This window comes from Crassostrea angulata, chromosome 6 (assembly GCF_025612915.1).
Source record: "Crassostrea angulata isolate pt1a10 chromosome 6, ASM2561291v2, whole genome shotgun sequence".
Classification (NCBI taxonomy): domain Eukaryota; kingdom Metazoa; phylum Mollusca; class Bivalvia; order Ostreida; family Ostreidae; genus Magallana; species Magallana angulata.
In genome coordinates, this window is record NC_069116.1 from 43,696,179 (window position 1) to 43,713,607 (window position 17,429).

At 34.1% G+C, this 17,429-nt stretch overlaps 4 protein-coding genes across 26 annotated transcripts in view; 2 read left to right on the forward strand and 2 right to left on the reverse strand.

The window, feature by feature from the left end:
* The first annotated feature begins 257 nt into the window (after nt 1-257).
* LOC128189835 (uncharacterized) lies at nt 258-6,116 on the forward strand. 2 transcript variants are annotated; one of them, XM_052861604.1, is made up of 6 exons: nt 258-395; nt 1,602-1,699; nt 1,947-2,082; nt 2,555-2,992; nt 3,084-3,259; nt 3,537-6,116. In XM_052861604.1, the coding sequence occupies exons 2-6, from the start codon at nt 1,697-1,699 to the stop codon at nt 4,677-4,679; spliced, it is 1,896 nt and encodes a 631-aa protein (XP_052717564.1). In that variant the 5' UTR covers nt 258-395; nt 1,602-1,696; the 3' UTR covers nt 4,680-6,116. The 2 variants fall into 2 exon arrangements, with proteins under 2 accessions (XP_052717564.1, XP_052717565.1); XM_052861605.1 differs by having other exon boundaries at nt 321-395; nt 1,636-1,699.
* Nucleotides 5,548-7,397, reverse strand: LOC128189836 (uncharacterized). The gene is made up of 2 exons (XM_052861606.1): nt 6,951-7,397; nt 5,548-6,370 (listed from the first exon to the last, which is right to left on the reverse strand). The coding sequence occupies exons 1-2, from the start codon at nt 7,373-7,375 to the stop codon at nt 5,548-5,550; spliced, it is 1,248 nt and encodes a 415-aa protein (XP_052717566.1). The 5' UTR covers nt 7,376-7,397.
* A 1,969-nt stretch (nt 7,398-9,366) lies between these two features.
* On the forward strand, nt 9,367-12,667 carry LOC128188717 (keratin, type II cytoskeletal I-like). 2 transcript variants are annotated; one of them, XM_052859938.1, is made up of 2 exons: nt 9,367-10,498; nt 12,432-12,667. In XM_052859938.1, exon 1 carries the CDS (start codon nt 9,477-9,479, stop codon nt 10,470-10,472), a length of 996 nt encoding a protein of 331 aa, XP_052715898.1. In that variant the 5' UTR covers nt 9,367-9,476; the 3' UTR covers nt 10,473-10,498; nt 12,432-12,667. The 2 variants fall into 2 exon arrangements, with proteins under 2 accessions (XP_052715898.1, XP_052715900.1); XM_052859940.1 differs by lacking the exon at nt 9,367-10,498 and adding an exon at nt 10,921-11,964.
* Nucleotides 12,668-13,615: 948 nt separating this feature from the next.
* Nucleotides 13,616-17,429, reverse strand: part of LOC128190243 (RIMS-binding protein 2-like) — a 69,682-nt gene continuing 65,868 nt past the window's right edge. For 18 of the 21 annotated variants that reach the window (XM_052862202.1, XM_052862207.1, XM_052862206.1 and 15 more), the window contains one exon: nt 13,616-15,427. In XM_052862202.1, coding sequence (XP_052718162.1) covers nt 15,239-15,427 — 189 coding nt within the window. In that variant the 3' untranslated portion in view covers nt 13,616-15,238. Of the gene's footprint in view, nt 15,428-16,755; nt 16,773-17,429 lie in introns of all 21 variants that reach the window. The other 3 variants (XM_052862213.1, XM_052862212.1, XM_052862215.1) reach the window with 3 other exon arrangements.

Below are 17,429 nucleotides of genomic sequence, written 5' to 3' on the forward strand. Positions count from 1 at the left end.
CTAATCAAGAGATTTATACATCTATAAAAACCATTTATTTATTTGAAGAAAATTCTGTCTTCTTTCTTTGGTTCAGTTAAGGATTATTCAGTTGATAAAAAAATCACACCAGTATTTATAGTAAATAAATATCTACATTACAGATTTATTGTAAAGATCTCTATTATATTTACTAAGGCTGTAAGTAACGCAATTATCATTATTATTGTAGAGTTCCATTGTTACTGGAGGTACTCTGTTGTGCTGCCATTCCTGCAAATGGAAAAGTGGCCCCATCTTTGATTCCCATCCTTGCAGCTTCCTACGCCATATTGATGAAACACAGGTTTCATAACCTCTCAGCATTTCAGAGGCTTACTACTGCCATTGCCATCAAAGGAGGACTAGATGATAGGGTATCTACCATTTATTAAAATGTAACTTAAGTTGGCTCTGCATGGGCATTTCAAGTTCATTATTAATTATTTTCCAATTGTTAAATACTAACATTCATTTAAATTTATTGTTATTGGCTTGCTTATCTCTCAATTTATATTTTGTCTACAAATAAGCTTTTTGATTGCCTTTATCCTGGTAATTTATTCAAATTTATGCTCATAAGACATTACATTTATGAAATCTATTAATTTTTTCAACCTTACAGTGAAACATATTTAGTTTACGGTAATTAAAATTAGCCCTTAAATTCCTATCAAATTATACGTCAATATTTTGCATTTACAGAATGAAATAATTAGAAATCTACAGTGGCTTATTTTAATTTAATTTAATTAATACACTGAAAAATATTGAGAGATGTACAGAATTTGCATTATTTGAAATTTTGATCATTTATGCTTTATAATTTTTTATATATATATAGATATATAAATTTATCACATGTTTGTAGCCTTGGATATCATCCATTACATATTTTTTTCATATTCCAAGTGTCCTTACGTGGCGTGACGCCATAATATAACACAACACATTGAACACAACAATATGTGTGTCATTAGTTTGTTTAAAAATATGTCAAGAGCAGAATTACTTATAATTATTACATATTATACACATTTTTGTAAACTTGTTTTTGGAAAAAATTTAAATACACTTAAAATAATTTTTTGTTTGTTTTGTAAGGAACTTTTTCCTCTTTCCAACATGAAATGTAAGAAAATAAGAAATTTACAAAAATATGTGATAAAAAGAATCTTTCATGATTTGTAGTGGTATACGATTTGTATTCAATGAGTTTTGTGGGTTTTTTTTTTATCCCTTTGCGAAGGCCCAGGGGTAAAAAAACACACAACTTAATGAATACAAATCATTATGATATAGTATCATACCACACATTAGATCCTATATTTACACATATAATATACATATAATATACATGTGACATTTTTCTTGTTTACTTTTTTTTCGTATCAAAGTTTCATTCAACATATAATATTAAAGTGTACTGTAGTTAGGTATGATATGCATGTAATAAATTACTGCATCTATTTATTAAACAATATATACCGGTCACACACTAACAGTTGTTTCTGAAAAAGAGATGAAGTGAAATGAATAACTTTCATTCCTGTCTATTTGTTTTATCTCCGTTTGATTTTCAGATTTGTTCAGTTTTGTTGCCTGTTGTTCTTTTAGAACTGTTTCTTGGGAAAGCTCGAGTTGATTTGTTTTACTGTTCAGAATTCTTGTGGACTGTATGGTAAGAAATGTGAAATATATTTTTTGTTTCAAATTAATTATTTCAAGGTTACTTATAATTATATTTATATTGACTTTTCCAATTTATTGGTAATTTATAAAGAAAATGTAGGGTGATAATTCAAATTTAAAAATATATACCGGTAGTAATTTCCAAACATAATTTTAAAATTAAAAATTTTTTTTAAATATATATCACAATCACTTTCACTTTAGACCATTGAAGATATGCATTCTTTGAATTTTAGGCACAGACAAGGTTGAACCATCTTGGACTGACATTATCAACTTCAAATAGAATAAGGTTCCAAGAAAGTGTGCATGACTGTTCTTTGAAGCTGATTACAGAGAGTCTAAAATCAAATCCACTAGTCAAGATAACAGGTAATTAATATTTATTGATAACTTTTAAAATACCTTATTTATAACATGCATTAAGTTAAAAATTGAGATTTGTAATTTTTAAAACATTCAAGATTAGGAGGTTAAAAATTATTTTGCAACATCTATGATTGACCATGATCAAATATTTTTCTTTTAACTCAGAATTGTAGCTGATTGCTTCCTCATTTTAAAAACGATTAAAGAGGTCAATGAAGATATCTGCTCTAGGCTATTTAAAAAGGATTATAGAAAGCTTGTTGATCATTGTTAATGAATAAAAAAAAAACAACCTTTGTTGATAATGGATTTGAAATACATTTTGAGAGTATCTTTATTATAAGGGCATGGTTGGTATGTTGTTTTTGTGTATGTGTGGATGATCATCCCCTTTCATGGCTGCTGTGTTTCTTTAATTACAATAATGACAGCATGTGGCAGAATTTTGAATATGGGACATTTTTTTTTTTGGTAGGTGATAACCTTGATATATATGTGAAAACCTCAAAACTTACATCAGAAAAAAGAAACCAAGACCTTCATCTGTTTACATCAAATGTAATATTCAGCCGAATTGCAACCACAGACATGTCGAACACAAAGCCAAATGTTGAAGCAAACAAGCTCACAGCTGATGATGTGCTGTTGACATCAGGAAGTCTGAAACAAGAGAGACTTGCATATGCATATAGCGTTTTACTGGCAAGAATCCTGTGTAAGCTGCCTGCTTTCCAGAGCTACAAGAAACTTATTCCTGAGCATTTGCCCCATGAGTATTCTAAGAAGATGGAAGCCAAGTCTTTGGTGTACCCACTTCCTATCCAGTTTAGGAATGAAGCCAAACACGAGGACTGCCTTTGTATAATGGACACATATGAAGACCAGCTGATCAAAATGTTCACAGAAGCTTTTGGTAAGTGTTAAGACTAACAACTGCAGATATATAGTGTTTACATTTACATATAAATAGCAGATGTTTTTATGCATCTTTTAATTATCAACAGGTAACACAGATGTCTTGAGGAAGTTTGGTGTACCAGTTGGTGGCGACCAGCTGACCAGAGTCAGACTACAGGAAGCAAAGAACATCAGATGTCTCTCTGTTACTCCTGAGAGGAGACTGGATGACCTACATCCTATTGTTTGTGAAATGTGGCACAATAAGCAAGACTTTCTTGAGGTAAACTAAATTGAATTGCAGATAAATTTCAATATGTATACCATGTTAAGTGTACCAGTAACTACAGTATGTTGCAAGTAAGAATGATATCCTTAGATACATGTAATACGCCATTTGGTGAGAGATTTGCAGACTGTAGTGAAGATACATGTACCTTAATTTTTCTTGTTTGCAAAATATGATTTAAATATTCAAAAATATAAATTATTTGGCATTGATTAAAAATCTTACTAGATAATCTCACTATACAGTTTTATTTTTGTTATCTGTACTTTAGAAATGCTTTAAAGCACTATACAAGACAAGCAATACTCCTCCAACTCTGGCATACTTCAAGACTCTGCTGCAACGCTCCAATGTGAATGGCAAAGTTAAAGGAAGGTTTCAGCCTCATTTTGACCTTTTGATGACAGTTGGTGAGGGAATGATCACAGAGCAGTTCATGGAATTCTTCAACATGGAGGACATGGACAGTAAGCCTCAGCATCGAGACTTTGACGATTTGAGTCATCAACCAAAAGATCAACAGAAATCTTTTCTTTTGGATATCATCCAAAAATTTATGAAATACTTTGGTTATGGATTGTTGGAGACACCACATTTGATACCCAGAAGAAATGAATATCAAGAAAGAGTGGAGAAAAGAAGCACCATACTTGTGAATGGGCAACAGTTCATCATTCAGACATCCGAAGAGAAAACATGCTACAAAGAAGAGGATGAAGTATACAATTACTGCATGCTTCTATGTCACTGGTACCTGCATGTTATTGAAATGCATGACACTGCTAAAGAGGGAGATATCCACAGAGCAGTACTTAACTGCAAGTATGCCATCCCATTTTTTTATTCTCATTCTAAACTAAGTAAATACTTGGTGGAAAATGTCAATTATGTCCTCCAAACAGAACACTTATTATCTCCTCTGCAAAGTTTGCGAGTGCTAGAGGGATCATTTGTTAACACCATTGGTGGGAAGGGTAAATGTGTTGAGAGTGATTTAGTGCAGGAACATTCCGTGTGCAACCAAAAGAGCCTTATAAGAAGTCTTGGCGCTAACAAGACTGAGAAATCCATTTCAAGAGCCACAGCATCAGCAGATGCTATTGCAGAGATTTGTTCCCAAATGGACAACTGCTTGCAAATTAAGCCCAAAAGTGGTCGTCATTCCAAGACGGTTTCCGTGAATGATCAAATTATCGTTAGCAGGGAACTTCGAAAAATTCGCCCATTTCAATACATACCTGGACGAAAGTGTCAAGGATTTTCATCTCTCCATCCAATTCCTGTTACAACTGAAAATGTGCCAAACATGAAAGACTGGATAAATCACCTTATAAGGAAGCTTACTCGTGGACAGGTAGTTCCAGTGGAGGAAGAGGAGGATGAAGAGGAGCAAGATGATTGGGAAGAAGACTAACTTTATTAAGTTTATGATCATTTTTTTCCATTTCGATTTAATAGGGGATTTTCATAAAACACTTTTGGGGGGAATATTCTATCTGAATTTTTATTACGAACTATTTCATTTATTGATAAAGCATGCAGTTTTAATTAATATTTTGACCAATTTTAATTTTTAGTGATTTTTCTTTTCAGTTGGTATTTTATAGCTTGTGTTTCTGTAAAAATAGTCAGTGGTATAATACAGTTATTATGGTATATGCATATAATGTTAAATTAATGTTTGTATATTGATGTTTGTATGTATTGTGTATACCTTACACTCCCTTGATTAAATCACCTGTGATACACAGATACATATAATGCATTGTCATCTCTGTCAAAGTGATCAAAGAGTTCACAAATATTTGTTTTCTGTTTTATACCATGGATCATATGAACATTTCAGTTCATTGCAGATAATCATTTTTCTTCCTCATCTTTATCATTTGCTTTATATTATTGAAGTTTTCCCTTTTTTCAAAGGTTGAATTATACATCATACAGTCATTTCATAAGCTTGGTTTTTCATATAGGAAGATATTTAGAAGTTTTGGCACCTTTACTAAATTTCTAGCCAACATTAATTTTGGATATGTATGTAATGCTATAGTATACTGGAAGCTTGAATGGATGGTTTTTTTTTGTGTGTAATGAATTTAGCTGAAATATCATAATTGAATATGTCTGGTATTACATGTACATGTATAATACTTGATGTTTGTCTGGATGGATGGATGTATATTATAATTGTTTGCATGTATATATATTTTTCAATATATGTATAGACAAGTATCAAAAAGCTAAAAAAAAAATTAAGGAATTAAAGTTCATATTTAATTTGTTCATATGGCATCTTTCTCAGAACACTTTGTACATTGACATTGTGTAATGCAGCATGAACAGCATTCACAACCAGTGATGGTTTTGTCTTTTGTAAAACCAAATGTAGATAAAAGCTGATCTCTTAAACACATGGAGTTATTTTTGCAGTAATTAATAATATTTTCATGGATTCCTGGTAAATTGCGAGCAATGTCCTGATTGTTGTAGTAAAGAACTGCATGTAATCGCTGTCCTCGGCGGCCAGCTCTTCCCACTTCCTGAAAATACTGAGATAAATCTCTTGGAGGACAGGCATGGATAACTTGGGTAACATTACTGGGGTCAAAACCCATGCCCGATATAGAGGTGGTTAGCACCAAACGAATTCTCGGGTTTTCTTTTTTTAATTCATTAATTGTTGCATCAATGACTTCATTATCCTGTCCAGTACATAAGGCACTGTATATGGAACTGTAAATATTTTGAATGCCAAATATGCTATTTAGGTATCTCAGTGCTTCACTCATATAGAATATTGGAATAAAAAGTAATGTCACAGGATACAACTCTCGCTTCTTGTACAGCTCATCACATACTTGATATATTATCTGCTCGTACTGACTAAGAACATCTATACCAGACTGTTTTTGCTTTTTCTCAAGAAATATATTTGGTCTATCTGGTGTTGTTTCTATTATTTCATGTTTCACTAAACACAGATGTTTTGGAATAGTAATCTTTTGTTCTCTAGTGAGAGTACCACTAAGGGCAACAAAAGGAACATCAGGGAAGAAGACTTTGAGGGTTCCTAACCTCTTAAATGCAGTTCTGAATTCATCTCCCCTTAATTGTGAAACAAACAATAGTATTTTAAATACAATTAGAAGACTGTTAATATTGTTAGATTAATAAGATGATGGTGAGTTGTACATTAAATAACAACAGAATCCAAAAAATAGATAATAATGAAAAGTGTATTTAGATAATTAAAATTGTCATGACAGCTACAGTACCGATCAGACCAAACCTAACACCAGAGTAAACCCCAACTAAACCCCGGGTTTACTTTTTTGGTTTACTCGGGGTTTACTTTTTTGAAAATTTGGGTCCACTCGGGGTTTACTTTGAAATTGCTTTTGAGGTCAACTGTATGCACTGAAGTGTGAAGCAGACAAGTATTTTATCTTACCATCTTACTGCCTGCAATTCCTACCCTCTGTATATTCCGAATACACAGTTAGCGTCTGCTTTCAGGGGTATACTTCTGACTGGGTTTACTCTCTGTGTCCACTCTGGGTTTACTCTGGGTCCACTCTAGTAAACCCGAAGTAAACCCAGGGTTTAGTTTGGGTTTATTTTCTGTTAGGTTGGGTCTAATCGGTACTGTACATTACATGTATTTATTGTGAAATGAATTGCATACCATTTTTCTATTATGTGGCATTCATCTATGACAACGCCAACTACGTTTTTCTTAAAAGCAGGGTCGATTAACAGAGAGTACCCTTTCTTAGTGTTAAGAAGGGCCTCTGGGTGACACAATAATACGGAATATCGGCCATGTATAACATTATCTAGATCAACCCCCGTCGAGTCCAATTCAAATGATCCCATATCTTCATCATCCGTAGTCTCCTCAACTTTCGAACAGATGTTTAGTCTACATGCAGAAATGCCATGTTTTTTCAAGTCTTCCATCTGGTCTTTATGAATAATATTTAAAGGGGACACTACTATCACAACGGGGGATATTCTGTGGGTTGCTAGGGCCTGCGGTAAAAGATGGTATATTAGGCTTTTTCCAAAACCCACGGGTAAGTTTACCAACAAATCACCTTTTTGTTTCATTAAAAACAATAGAGCCTGTTCTTGTTCTTTTCGTAGCTTAATATCGGGATCGTATGCAGCAACTTTGCCTCCATGTTTTGAAGTGAAAGTGAAAGTAAATACCGAATCAAAACAAAATAGCAATCTCTCACCAGAGGGCGCGTTCCGCAAGCTTCACTAACACGTGTTGAAGCACAGCGTAATACGCCCTCTGGTGAGAGATTGACTGACGGACTGAAATATACACGATCCAGTCCTAACTATTGTATAGTTTAACGATCAACTTCAGCAACCTCAGAAAAATCACAGACTGCACGAAATAATTATGATGATAAAACATATTTGACCTTGCGTTAGCAAAACTATAACTACAGCATAGTGTGAGTTTCGATGACATCATTATATTGACTTTTGACATCAATTTGAAATATGTTGTGCCTATTCATATACATCTTCGCTAGCCAAGGATTTATGGGGAGCGGAACCTTGGCTATTCATAGCAAAGATCACGGGTTTAGGGGGGGGGGCGGAGTGGACAGGAAAACATTGGCAAAGATGTATGTAATCAAAGAATGTTAAGACTCCTTCAGCATCAAATATCAAGTCTCTACTACAAAAGATTTTAATTTACAATGCTCAGTTTATAGGATGTCTTCATTTTTTCAAGTCTTATGCAAATACATATCAAAATTTATAAATTTTATTTCCAAATTCATCGATAAATAATAATCTTTTTTAACTGGCAATTGTTAAATGTATAAGTTCAAAAACGTATTTCAGTTTTTTAAAGGTATCCATGTAATTGAATGCTTTTTTGGGTTGCATGCAAAGTCATTACACAAATCAAATAATTTAATCCCATTGCAAAATGTATATAATTACATGATTTTTTTTCACTTCATAAGCTATATCTTTCAATTTATTCAATACATACAATGTTGTATTTTTTTAAATAAATATTTTTTAAGATTTTCTAAAGCAATGAAATAATGAAACGCCCAGACAAACGTCTGGGCATTTCATTCATGATTGCAGAAAACTACATTATTTTTTTAAATACCGCTTTTTGGGTTTTTATACATTATCTTTAAGAAAATCAGTACTTCATTATATTATATATTATACTCTGTCCCAAGATATTTTGGATTCACGTTTGGCTTAATTGTTTGATATTTATAAATACCTCAGGATTCAAATGAGGTATGATTGCAGAAAACTACATTATTTTTTTAAATACCGCTTTTTGGGTGTGAGGAGGAGGATATTTTATTTGCAAACTTCACGTTCGTGAATAACCAAAATATTATAAACTGATAAAAACAATGATAAACTCGGAAATTTAAAGGCTCTCTCTAACCTGCTCATCGAACTTTCCTGAGATGAAGTCTTGAGACGCATGTGTAATTAGCAAATCGTTGCCATCGGTATTTGATCGTATATGTACATGTAGATAAAATGCGGTAAACATCGCTATTTGATGAGTCACCGAGACAGTCTTCCAATAATATCTTAAACTTCTTGTGCAACGACTAGTAACTTAATCATTTTTTGTTTCTGCCATCGGGTATTTTGTGTTCAAAGAGAACCAATAATAATGTATTCGAGCCATATCAATGTCTTATGTGCACTTTGTAAAACGGGAAAAGGGAAATAAAACGCATTAATCATATTTTTTGGCCAAGAAGGCATGCAATCGATTCACCATCTTTAATTAATCACCGCGCTTATTGGTGGTAATATCAAAACATATTACCTTTAATCCCTAGTATACCTGACAATTTCTATCAAAAACTAATGCGGACTTGGAATCCTAATTAATTTGTTATTGACTTCATTATGAACTCTAGGTAGTTAACCTGTATGTGTACACCTGCTTCTGATATTTGTCCATTGGCGAAAGCTTAATGCTAAACAACAATAATCTTATCCCCCCGTCCACCAATTAAATGACACCCGTATATGTTAATTAGCTGGGATGACACTCCCCCAGGTACTAATGACCATGCGAAGCGAATAAATCATTTGACCCCAAAATGTTATATACATGTGTATATGTATGTACTAAATAAATATTGCAATCCGGCCATAACATAGAATTAAAGCGTTGGACTACATCTTAAGCATGGTTGCTTCACACGAGCAGGCGATTTTTTCCTTTTTGTTAATTTTCTGGACGTGTAGCGTGCATTCACAACAGGGTATCGGTCAGACACCGAAACTCATAGTCCGCAGACGAATCTTGTTTCCAAACTGGAACAACAAATTCGAAACGGGTGTAAAACAAATTCATGCAGACTCTTCGATGAAGAATTTCAAGAATTTGGGACCTCTTGCTAGGGCTGTCAACGACCAACTTAAGACAATGACCCCACGACTTCTGAATAACCGTCGGGGCTTTTTAAACGAAAGAAGAAATTTTTTGAATTATCGTATAATGGAGCCGTTTAACTCCTTGCAACAACCATTCCAGTCTCTTTATCCACATGTTTTTGGCTACCAACGACAACCGCTGACCTTTGAGAAGAATTCGATTTCCAACGTTTACCAACATTTTGTTCCAGCGACTTGGTCGAATGCAAGAGCGGATATTTCCAAGTTTCGAACGTCTAAATTTGGCCCAAATGCAAGACTTAGCCAAGCCATCAGAAATATACCTTTTGTTGCTGGTAGAACAGTTCAGAGACAAAGTCACACTAATTGGCCATTTATCGTTGGAACCTTTGATAATCCAGAAAATTTAATTCGCATTCCATTTCAGAGAGATTTCCTCACCCACAGTGAAAATGGAAACCAGCTTATGAAAGGCGTTGTTGGACCGCTAGATTTGACCAAGAATTTGCCATTGAAGTATCGACTTGGAGGTTCAAACAGTAACAGTTTGAACTTAGAATCAAGAGCAGACGATAGCCCTTTGGATAATGGCGTCGTCTTTGAGAACAGGTTCGAGAAACGCGGGCCTCTTCAACCGGGGGAAAGAGAGAGGGTTTACTACGATGGGAAAATCTTCAGAAGAACAAGAACTAAGATCCGTGGAGACATGAATGACAAAAACCTGAGTTCGCTTCGTCAAGACTTTCATAAGTTTTTGTCGTCTCCATCTTACATGTACACCAACTGAAAAACAGAGGAGCGCCCGAAACTTCGGTAAGTAAATAAACTAAGCTAGAAAATACCAGTACACGGTAAATGTCAAGTCTATGTCAAAAGGAATGTATATTTGTGATACAAATAACAGTTCAGTCAGTACGTCTATCCTTGTCCAGTTCCTGCGATCTCAATTACCAAAGAAAATAACAAAAAAAAAAATAGGAAGGCATAGAATTAATTATGACGCAAAATAAATAATGAAAATATGATGTCACCTATATACATACAAGAAGGAGTTCTTATTTACTGGAGTTGTTACAAAAGTATAACAAAGGTGACTGGGTATTTATATACTTTTATTCTCTCATAACTGTGTATAATGTTGGATATTCGTCTATACAACCTGTTTTTTTCTGATTAACCACAATGTTTTGCATCGGTGTTGGACTTTGAGCTTCAGTGTGCCTACCCCGGGGGACAAATGAGGTGTTACGAACAAGAAGGCGCTCTCAGTCTATTGGTAGACAGGCCTGAAAAATCGTCAGTAGAAATTCAGCCGTCCTAAGTTAACTAGTGCAAGTTGCCCTGACTCTCTATATAAGTCGCAGCGTTCAGCAACTTTTTCACACCATACATACTGCTCCGACACCTATTATGATACCTATTACTCTGTGTTTTGTAATTTTCGCTGCCTGCTTCGCCCTGAACCATGGGCAGCTGACAGGCGGCGGCGATCTTCCCTCTGTAAACTTTAGCGACTTTCCCCCGCCAGTTCCAAATGCGCCTGATCTCCAGAGAGCTGGACTCTATCAAAACCGAAATTCCCTGGGATCCAACAGTGGAAGACTTTCTGGAGCTCTCTCGGACCAGAATATGATTATGGAGCCTTCCGGTGGTATGGACTTTGGTCTCGGTAACCAAAACACGGCCTTTGGCAGACAGTCTGGGGGTTTAGGATCTGGATTAAACCAGAATCCCTCCTCCATGGGATCTCTTGGTGGCACCAGCTTTGGAAGTATGGGATCCGTCGATAGCGGCATGGGATCCATGGGTATGGGATCTTTCGATGGCGGCATGGGATCCATGGGTATGGGATCTTCCGATGACGGCATGGGATCCATGGGTATGGGAGGTATGGATGTCGGTTCTGGATTTGGAAATCCCAGTGGGTCTTTTGGAGAAATCCCAAGCTCAGGTCTAGACCAAGGCATGGGCCTTTCTAACAGTGCTGGCCAGATGACTGGACAAGGAGCGGTTGCACCCTCCGTTGGCCCATATCAAGCAAACAGAAACTACTACATGGCAGGTCCTACCCCCATTGTTCCCGGTGCACGCGGAGTGACCAGAAACATTAGCAGACGACCAATGACCATCATGAGACCACCGCCCATAATCCTTCTCCCCCCTCCTCAACGTCGCCGCGGCCCGTTCTCTCTCTTCCAACGTCGCCCTATGGTCAACCTGATCCCCATTGGACCCCCAGTGCCTCTTCCATTTACCCCTGGACAGTTCTAGAGAGCGCGGTAGGTTGTATGTAGTCGGTTGTGTCAGACTTTTGCAGAGTGTCTCCATGATATTCGCATTTTCGTTTTATGTGACATCGACTGGTTTTTGGGGAATTTATCATCAAAGTCTAAACAATTCGACGTCATTATATTTTAATAATCGATGGTTGGAGAGAAGGGCTGATTAAAAAGAGAAATAGATCGCTTAAATTTTAATATAACATATATTAACTTTAAATTGGTAACTTGTATTAACATTTTTAAAATAACTAGTATATGTAAATATGCTAACATTATTTAATCCAAGCTCATCAATTTCCATCTATTAATCGTATCTCATGATCACTATTCTAACAAGTACATTTAAAATTCCACCAGATTAGTACATGCTATTAATATTGTTAATACTGAGAGAAAAACGCATTTTCTTGAATGCTTAAGATGCATGCACGATTAAGACAGCATTTTTGTTTTTTGTTTTTCAGCCTTTGGCAGCCATATTGCAACGTGTCAGATGTTGGTGACGTCACTTCAGCGCAACGTGTCATAAGTGTCCAATATCAGCATTAAAACTTGTATGAAATAAACATGGAGTCGGTGTTTTTGTCCTGCGGTACCAAGACTTTAACAATTTTATACGTTTGAAATAAAATGGTTATTTCTTTAAAATCAACGTTTTTGCTGTCAAACTTTGGTTCAATAAATATATTTCAAAAATTCATTAGTATTTTCTTTGATTGGAAAAAAAATCTTAAACAGACTTCTTGATGGTCATTCGAAACACGAATTACATGAGTACTTCCTGCGCTTAATAAACGGATCGTTGTTAATGTTTGCAACATCAAATGATATTAGCCTTGGTCGTAGGATAAACTGATCTTAAAAATTCCTAGATTCCTTTAGTGTGTATATTGCAACAAGATCCTAATTTGCATTTTACGTTCTGTTGGTATGTTGATATAAAAAATAATATTCCGAGTCTAAAATCTGAATACAAATACTGACTTAAGTCTAAGACAGCTTTCCGATCCTAAAGCCTGATCAATATGGCCAAACCAGAAATAACACACATTTCGCAGAAATAAATGTGCAGAATCGGCGATTCCTATTAAATCAAATAATTAATAATTGGTTAAAAAATCAGGAACATAGCTGCATATGGTTTTGGAATGATGTGCAATTTGGCAGAGGGTATGAGGCATTAAAACTCCCTTGGGTCATGGGCAAATCCCTACTGGGGGCCCACTGGGCAATGCTTCTAGAAGCTCCTTGATTCTGGCAATTTACATGGTATAAAGCAGATCATATGCCCTAAAACATGAATTTGGTTCATCATAGTACAAATTTTGCGATTAATGCCAATAAAATTTGAAGATTAGGGAATTATAAGGATTCTATCATTTTTAAATGAGCCCGCATTTATCACAGTGACTGTAATATTACTACAGGAAAATGTATTGTAAGTCAAGGCTTTTTTGTGTCAATAAAAGTTAATTATGCCATGGCAAATAATCCCAATTCTTAAAAATAAGATGCATGATGCAATAGGGATGTTAAATCAAGTGCAGAATAAATTAATTCAGTGTCATTCTTTACACAGATGGCACACCACTTATTCCTGATGTAACTATGTGAAGATCTATATATGCAAAGACAACAAAACAAACCACTCATTTTATGTGTGTATTTTTACAAAATATAATTTATTCTGAAATCACATCACATATGGTCCTAATTCATACAAAAAAACAAATTAACAATAAATACAATGGAAGTTTGTAAGTTATACAATATCATACAAATATCTATCTGCTTAATAAATAAGTTCTGTCTGAAGACAGGTACTAATATCGCAAAATGGCTTTCTAAAATGATCAACATATGTCAATCAAATTCCATAGGAATAAGTTTTGTTTGAAAAAGTCTTCCCAACTTCTGCTGAGATGAACATATTCTTTCATGACATTCTACTTAAAATATAAGCTTGATACTTTTCTTTCTCTAAATTATATTTAATGGAAATTTAAAAAATCAGTTTAATTAACCCTCTGTGCACTGAAAGGAACAATGCTAGCATTTGTCAAAAATAAAAAATAACAGAATTAAATCTCTCTATAAATTCAAAACACTGAGTCCTTTAACTGACATACTAGCATATGAAATCATGAAGCTGAAAAATGTATTCCCCAACATGATCAAGTTTTGAATTGATCATGTTGATCATGGGGAGGGGGGATAGGCACAAATTGGATTACTCGACTATCACAACACATCGTATAGCACCTATCACATGATAGTGGTTCCAAAAGCAGCGCTTTCTCATGGAGAAATGTACACGTCCAAAACACAAGCAACCTCTATATTATTGTGTAACAGATTTTCCTATAGCAACTTTCCAATTGTGTGACATTAATGAACATAAGTTACAGATTTTTCCATTCAATAATTTTCTTACAAACAAATAAATTTTCCGACTTTTCTGTAACTAATTACAATCTTTGGAATGCAGTAATTTAAATAAGACTTGTTGGAATGTAGATTTCTTCTCCAGATAAAAAGACCCTATTTCTATAATTAACTAACTGCTTCATATCACAGACAATTCGCAATTTAACAAAAAACACACGTAAAAAAATCTATATTACATGCACTTGCTAACATCACTATGAACATCTTAACAACACAACTGCTTTTAGGATGTAACAAAAATATTATGGCAGCATATTTTGATTAAATGAAGACATTCACACGGACATTCTACATTGGCAAGAGACTCCAGAGTTCTTTCCCTTTGGAAAATGTCTCTCTTTGGCTATTATCAAGAAACACAGTTCCCTTTCAATCCAATGCAGAAAATTTTTTGTTCATAAACCAATCACATACTACGACATCATTGTTCTGTCACCTGTGGCAAACGACTTGTGATGATGATGTTGATGATTGGAAATTGAAATCACAATTAATACGACCAGTCTGTAATATCTGTTTCCTAATCAAGCAACGAAACTATACTGGCTGAGATAGGGAGAAGAAGAAAAATATTCACTATACCTGAGACAAATTCATCCCAATGTTTTCAACCTAGAATACATTTCATTAACTAAGCATAACATTGAAGAAAATGTTAAGAAAATGGCACTTGTTCTGAACAACCTCTTGACTCTTATAAATGAATTCACATATGTTTGTGCAATATACACAATCCCACACTCATCTTTCTAATGGACTAGATGAACTCGTGAGACTGGACATGAACTTCACTGACAGCCAATCAAAAGGCAAGATTTTTTCATCATCTCGTAAGTTTTTTGAAAATGTTTTTGCCCTTGGAGAGAATGCTGGAACTCTTCTTTTTCTGCTTGGCGTCCTCGGGGGATGTTGGCTGCAGTGTTGAGTAAAGATGGCTCTGATTGGCTACAGAGTTCATTGAATCATGTGATAACTGTTGGTCCAATTGTGAGCCAGGTCCCATTTTCTGCGTCTAGAAATATTTGCACAGATAATCCATTAAATTGTCATATAGATATGCTTTCTATACACAAAAAGGAAAAAATATCAGTTACGCAGTTAGAGTTGATATTTTTAAAATCTAAGGCTTTCCCCCGGAATGAATTATGATCATCGAGATTTAGATGATTTTTTTTTTTATTAGAATCTAATTTACTAACATGTGGTAGTTCATTGTGTATATATCGTTTACCTTGGTGCTAAAATTATAATTATGCAGCATATATATATAATACAGTATTAATTAAGATATACTCTTGTTACCTGATCAGATTCTATTTAAATTAATAATATACAGCCTACCACAAAAATAAAAAAATAAAAATATTTGAATTCATCTTTTAAAAAAGATTATATCCTCTTTAATTAAAGTACACTAACTTCCTTTGATAAAATAATGGATGCAAAGTAGATATAAAATTTATGCTTTATGAATTCTCAATTTACCTTTTTTTCTATGAAATCCACAAGCTATTAAGGTCTTATACATGTATCTAAAATCTTGCATAAAGTTTGAACTAAATGTTTTTTCTCCAAATAATATCAGTGTTAACAAAACTAAAAAACACAACTAGCAAATCACTCGAGTCAAAGCATTCTGGCATTGCAGATAGAAGAGTATAAAATAAATTAAAATTTTCATTACAAATTATCATTGTTATGAACTACTGTGGAATCATTTAAATTCGTAGGGCCAATTTTCATGGATTGCAGGTCTTTTGCTTATTCATGGGTAATTTCATGGATGCTTTAGTTTTCAGTTTCAGTTAGAAACTAATTCTTTCAAAATTTTGTTTTGCCGAGGATGTAAATTCGTGGGGGAGGGCTACCCACAATTACCACGAAAATTGAGCCACCATGAATTCTAATGATTCGACAGTATGTCTGCATCTGTTAACTTTTTAACATTCTAATATCGAGCCAAAACTTGCACCCCCCCCCCCCAAAAATAAAAAAATCCAAAAATATCAAAACAATTTAAAATCAAAAGATTTGCTCTTTTTATCAATAAAATCAAAAATATATGAAATCAAACTTCAAGCATCATATATTTTCTTCAAACCACAAAATGAGGAAATTATATGAAGCAAAAAAAAGAAAACAACAAACTAACCCTCTTTAGAGGAGACAATGCTCTGTAAAGGAATACACAGGTATAGAGAGAGAGAAAGAGTGACAGCTCTAATCAAATCAGTGCACTAATTAAGAAGAAATAATTCTGAATATTGTGAGAGTAATTAAAAAGAGTGTGATATGAACTAAAATTAATAATGTAAAATGGCTGAACTGCATTTTACAAACCACTTTTTCCGATATCTCTGTCAAAAAGAAGAATAAAATTTCATGAGTGGCCATATATGACAGTATATTCCCGGCAAGAGCATTAGTTTCCTCCGACAAAGCAGAGTGACGATTTCGTCCATGACTGGTACTGTACTACACAGCATGCAAGTGGATTGTGGAGAGCCTATAAAAGTTACTGCTTCACTACATCCTCTTCTTTGCAGAAATTACAGGTGAAGGTGAATGCAGTCAAAATTTGCAGTTATCTTGCTTTAGTCATGTGGAAAAACTCATGGTGATTAATATTTATATAAACTCACGTCACAAATTTTTGATTAACATTGCAAATATTTAAAATTATTTGATGTGTTAAATTTAGAAAATCAATCACTTCAAGCAAGTAATTTTAATTTGCAAAACAATTACAAATTTCTGTATTCATTAATTTTCAAAACAAACTATATATTAAAAAAAATTAATTGAATGCATTAAGATTTTTTTTTTAAATGCAAAGGTAAAAATAAAGCTGTACAAAGAAACGAAAAAACACAGGTACATGAAGTAGCATTTACTAAAAAAAAAATAAAAATTAAAGCATTATATATATTGACTAGAAAATCATGACTGAGTTGGGTTATAGATTTTTGACTGAACACAAGAGGTGAATTTCCACACATGCATGCGTATGTCGA

Bases quoted from the DNA above. Each gene is read 5' to 3' on its own strand.
- LOC128189835 (XM_052861604.1), top strand. The intron at 2,083-2,554 runs GTAATTAATATT...TTTTTTTGGTAG, and splicing joins TCCACTAGTCAAGATAACAG to GTGATAACCTTGATATATAT. The intron at 2,993-3,083 runs GTAAGTGTTAAG...AATTATCAACAG, and splicing joins AATGTTCACAGAAGCTTTTG to GTAACACAGATGTCTTGAGG.
- LOC128189836 (XM_052861606.1), bottom strand. From the start codon at position 7,375: ATGAAACAAAAAGGTGATTTGTTGGTAAACTTACCCGTGGGTTTTGGA. The intron at 6,371-6,950 runs GTATGCAATTCA...TTCACAATTAAG, and splicing joins TGCCACATAATAGAAAAATG to GGGAGATGAATTCAGAACTG.
- LOC128188717 (XM_052859938.1), top strand. From the start codon at position 9,477: ATGGTTGCTTCACACGAGCAGGCGATTTTTTCCTTTTTGTTAATTTTC.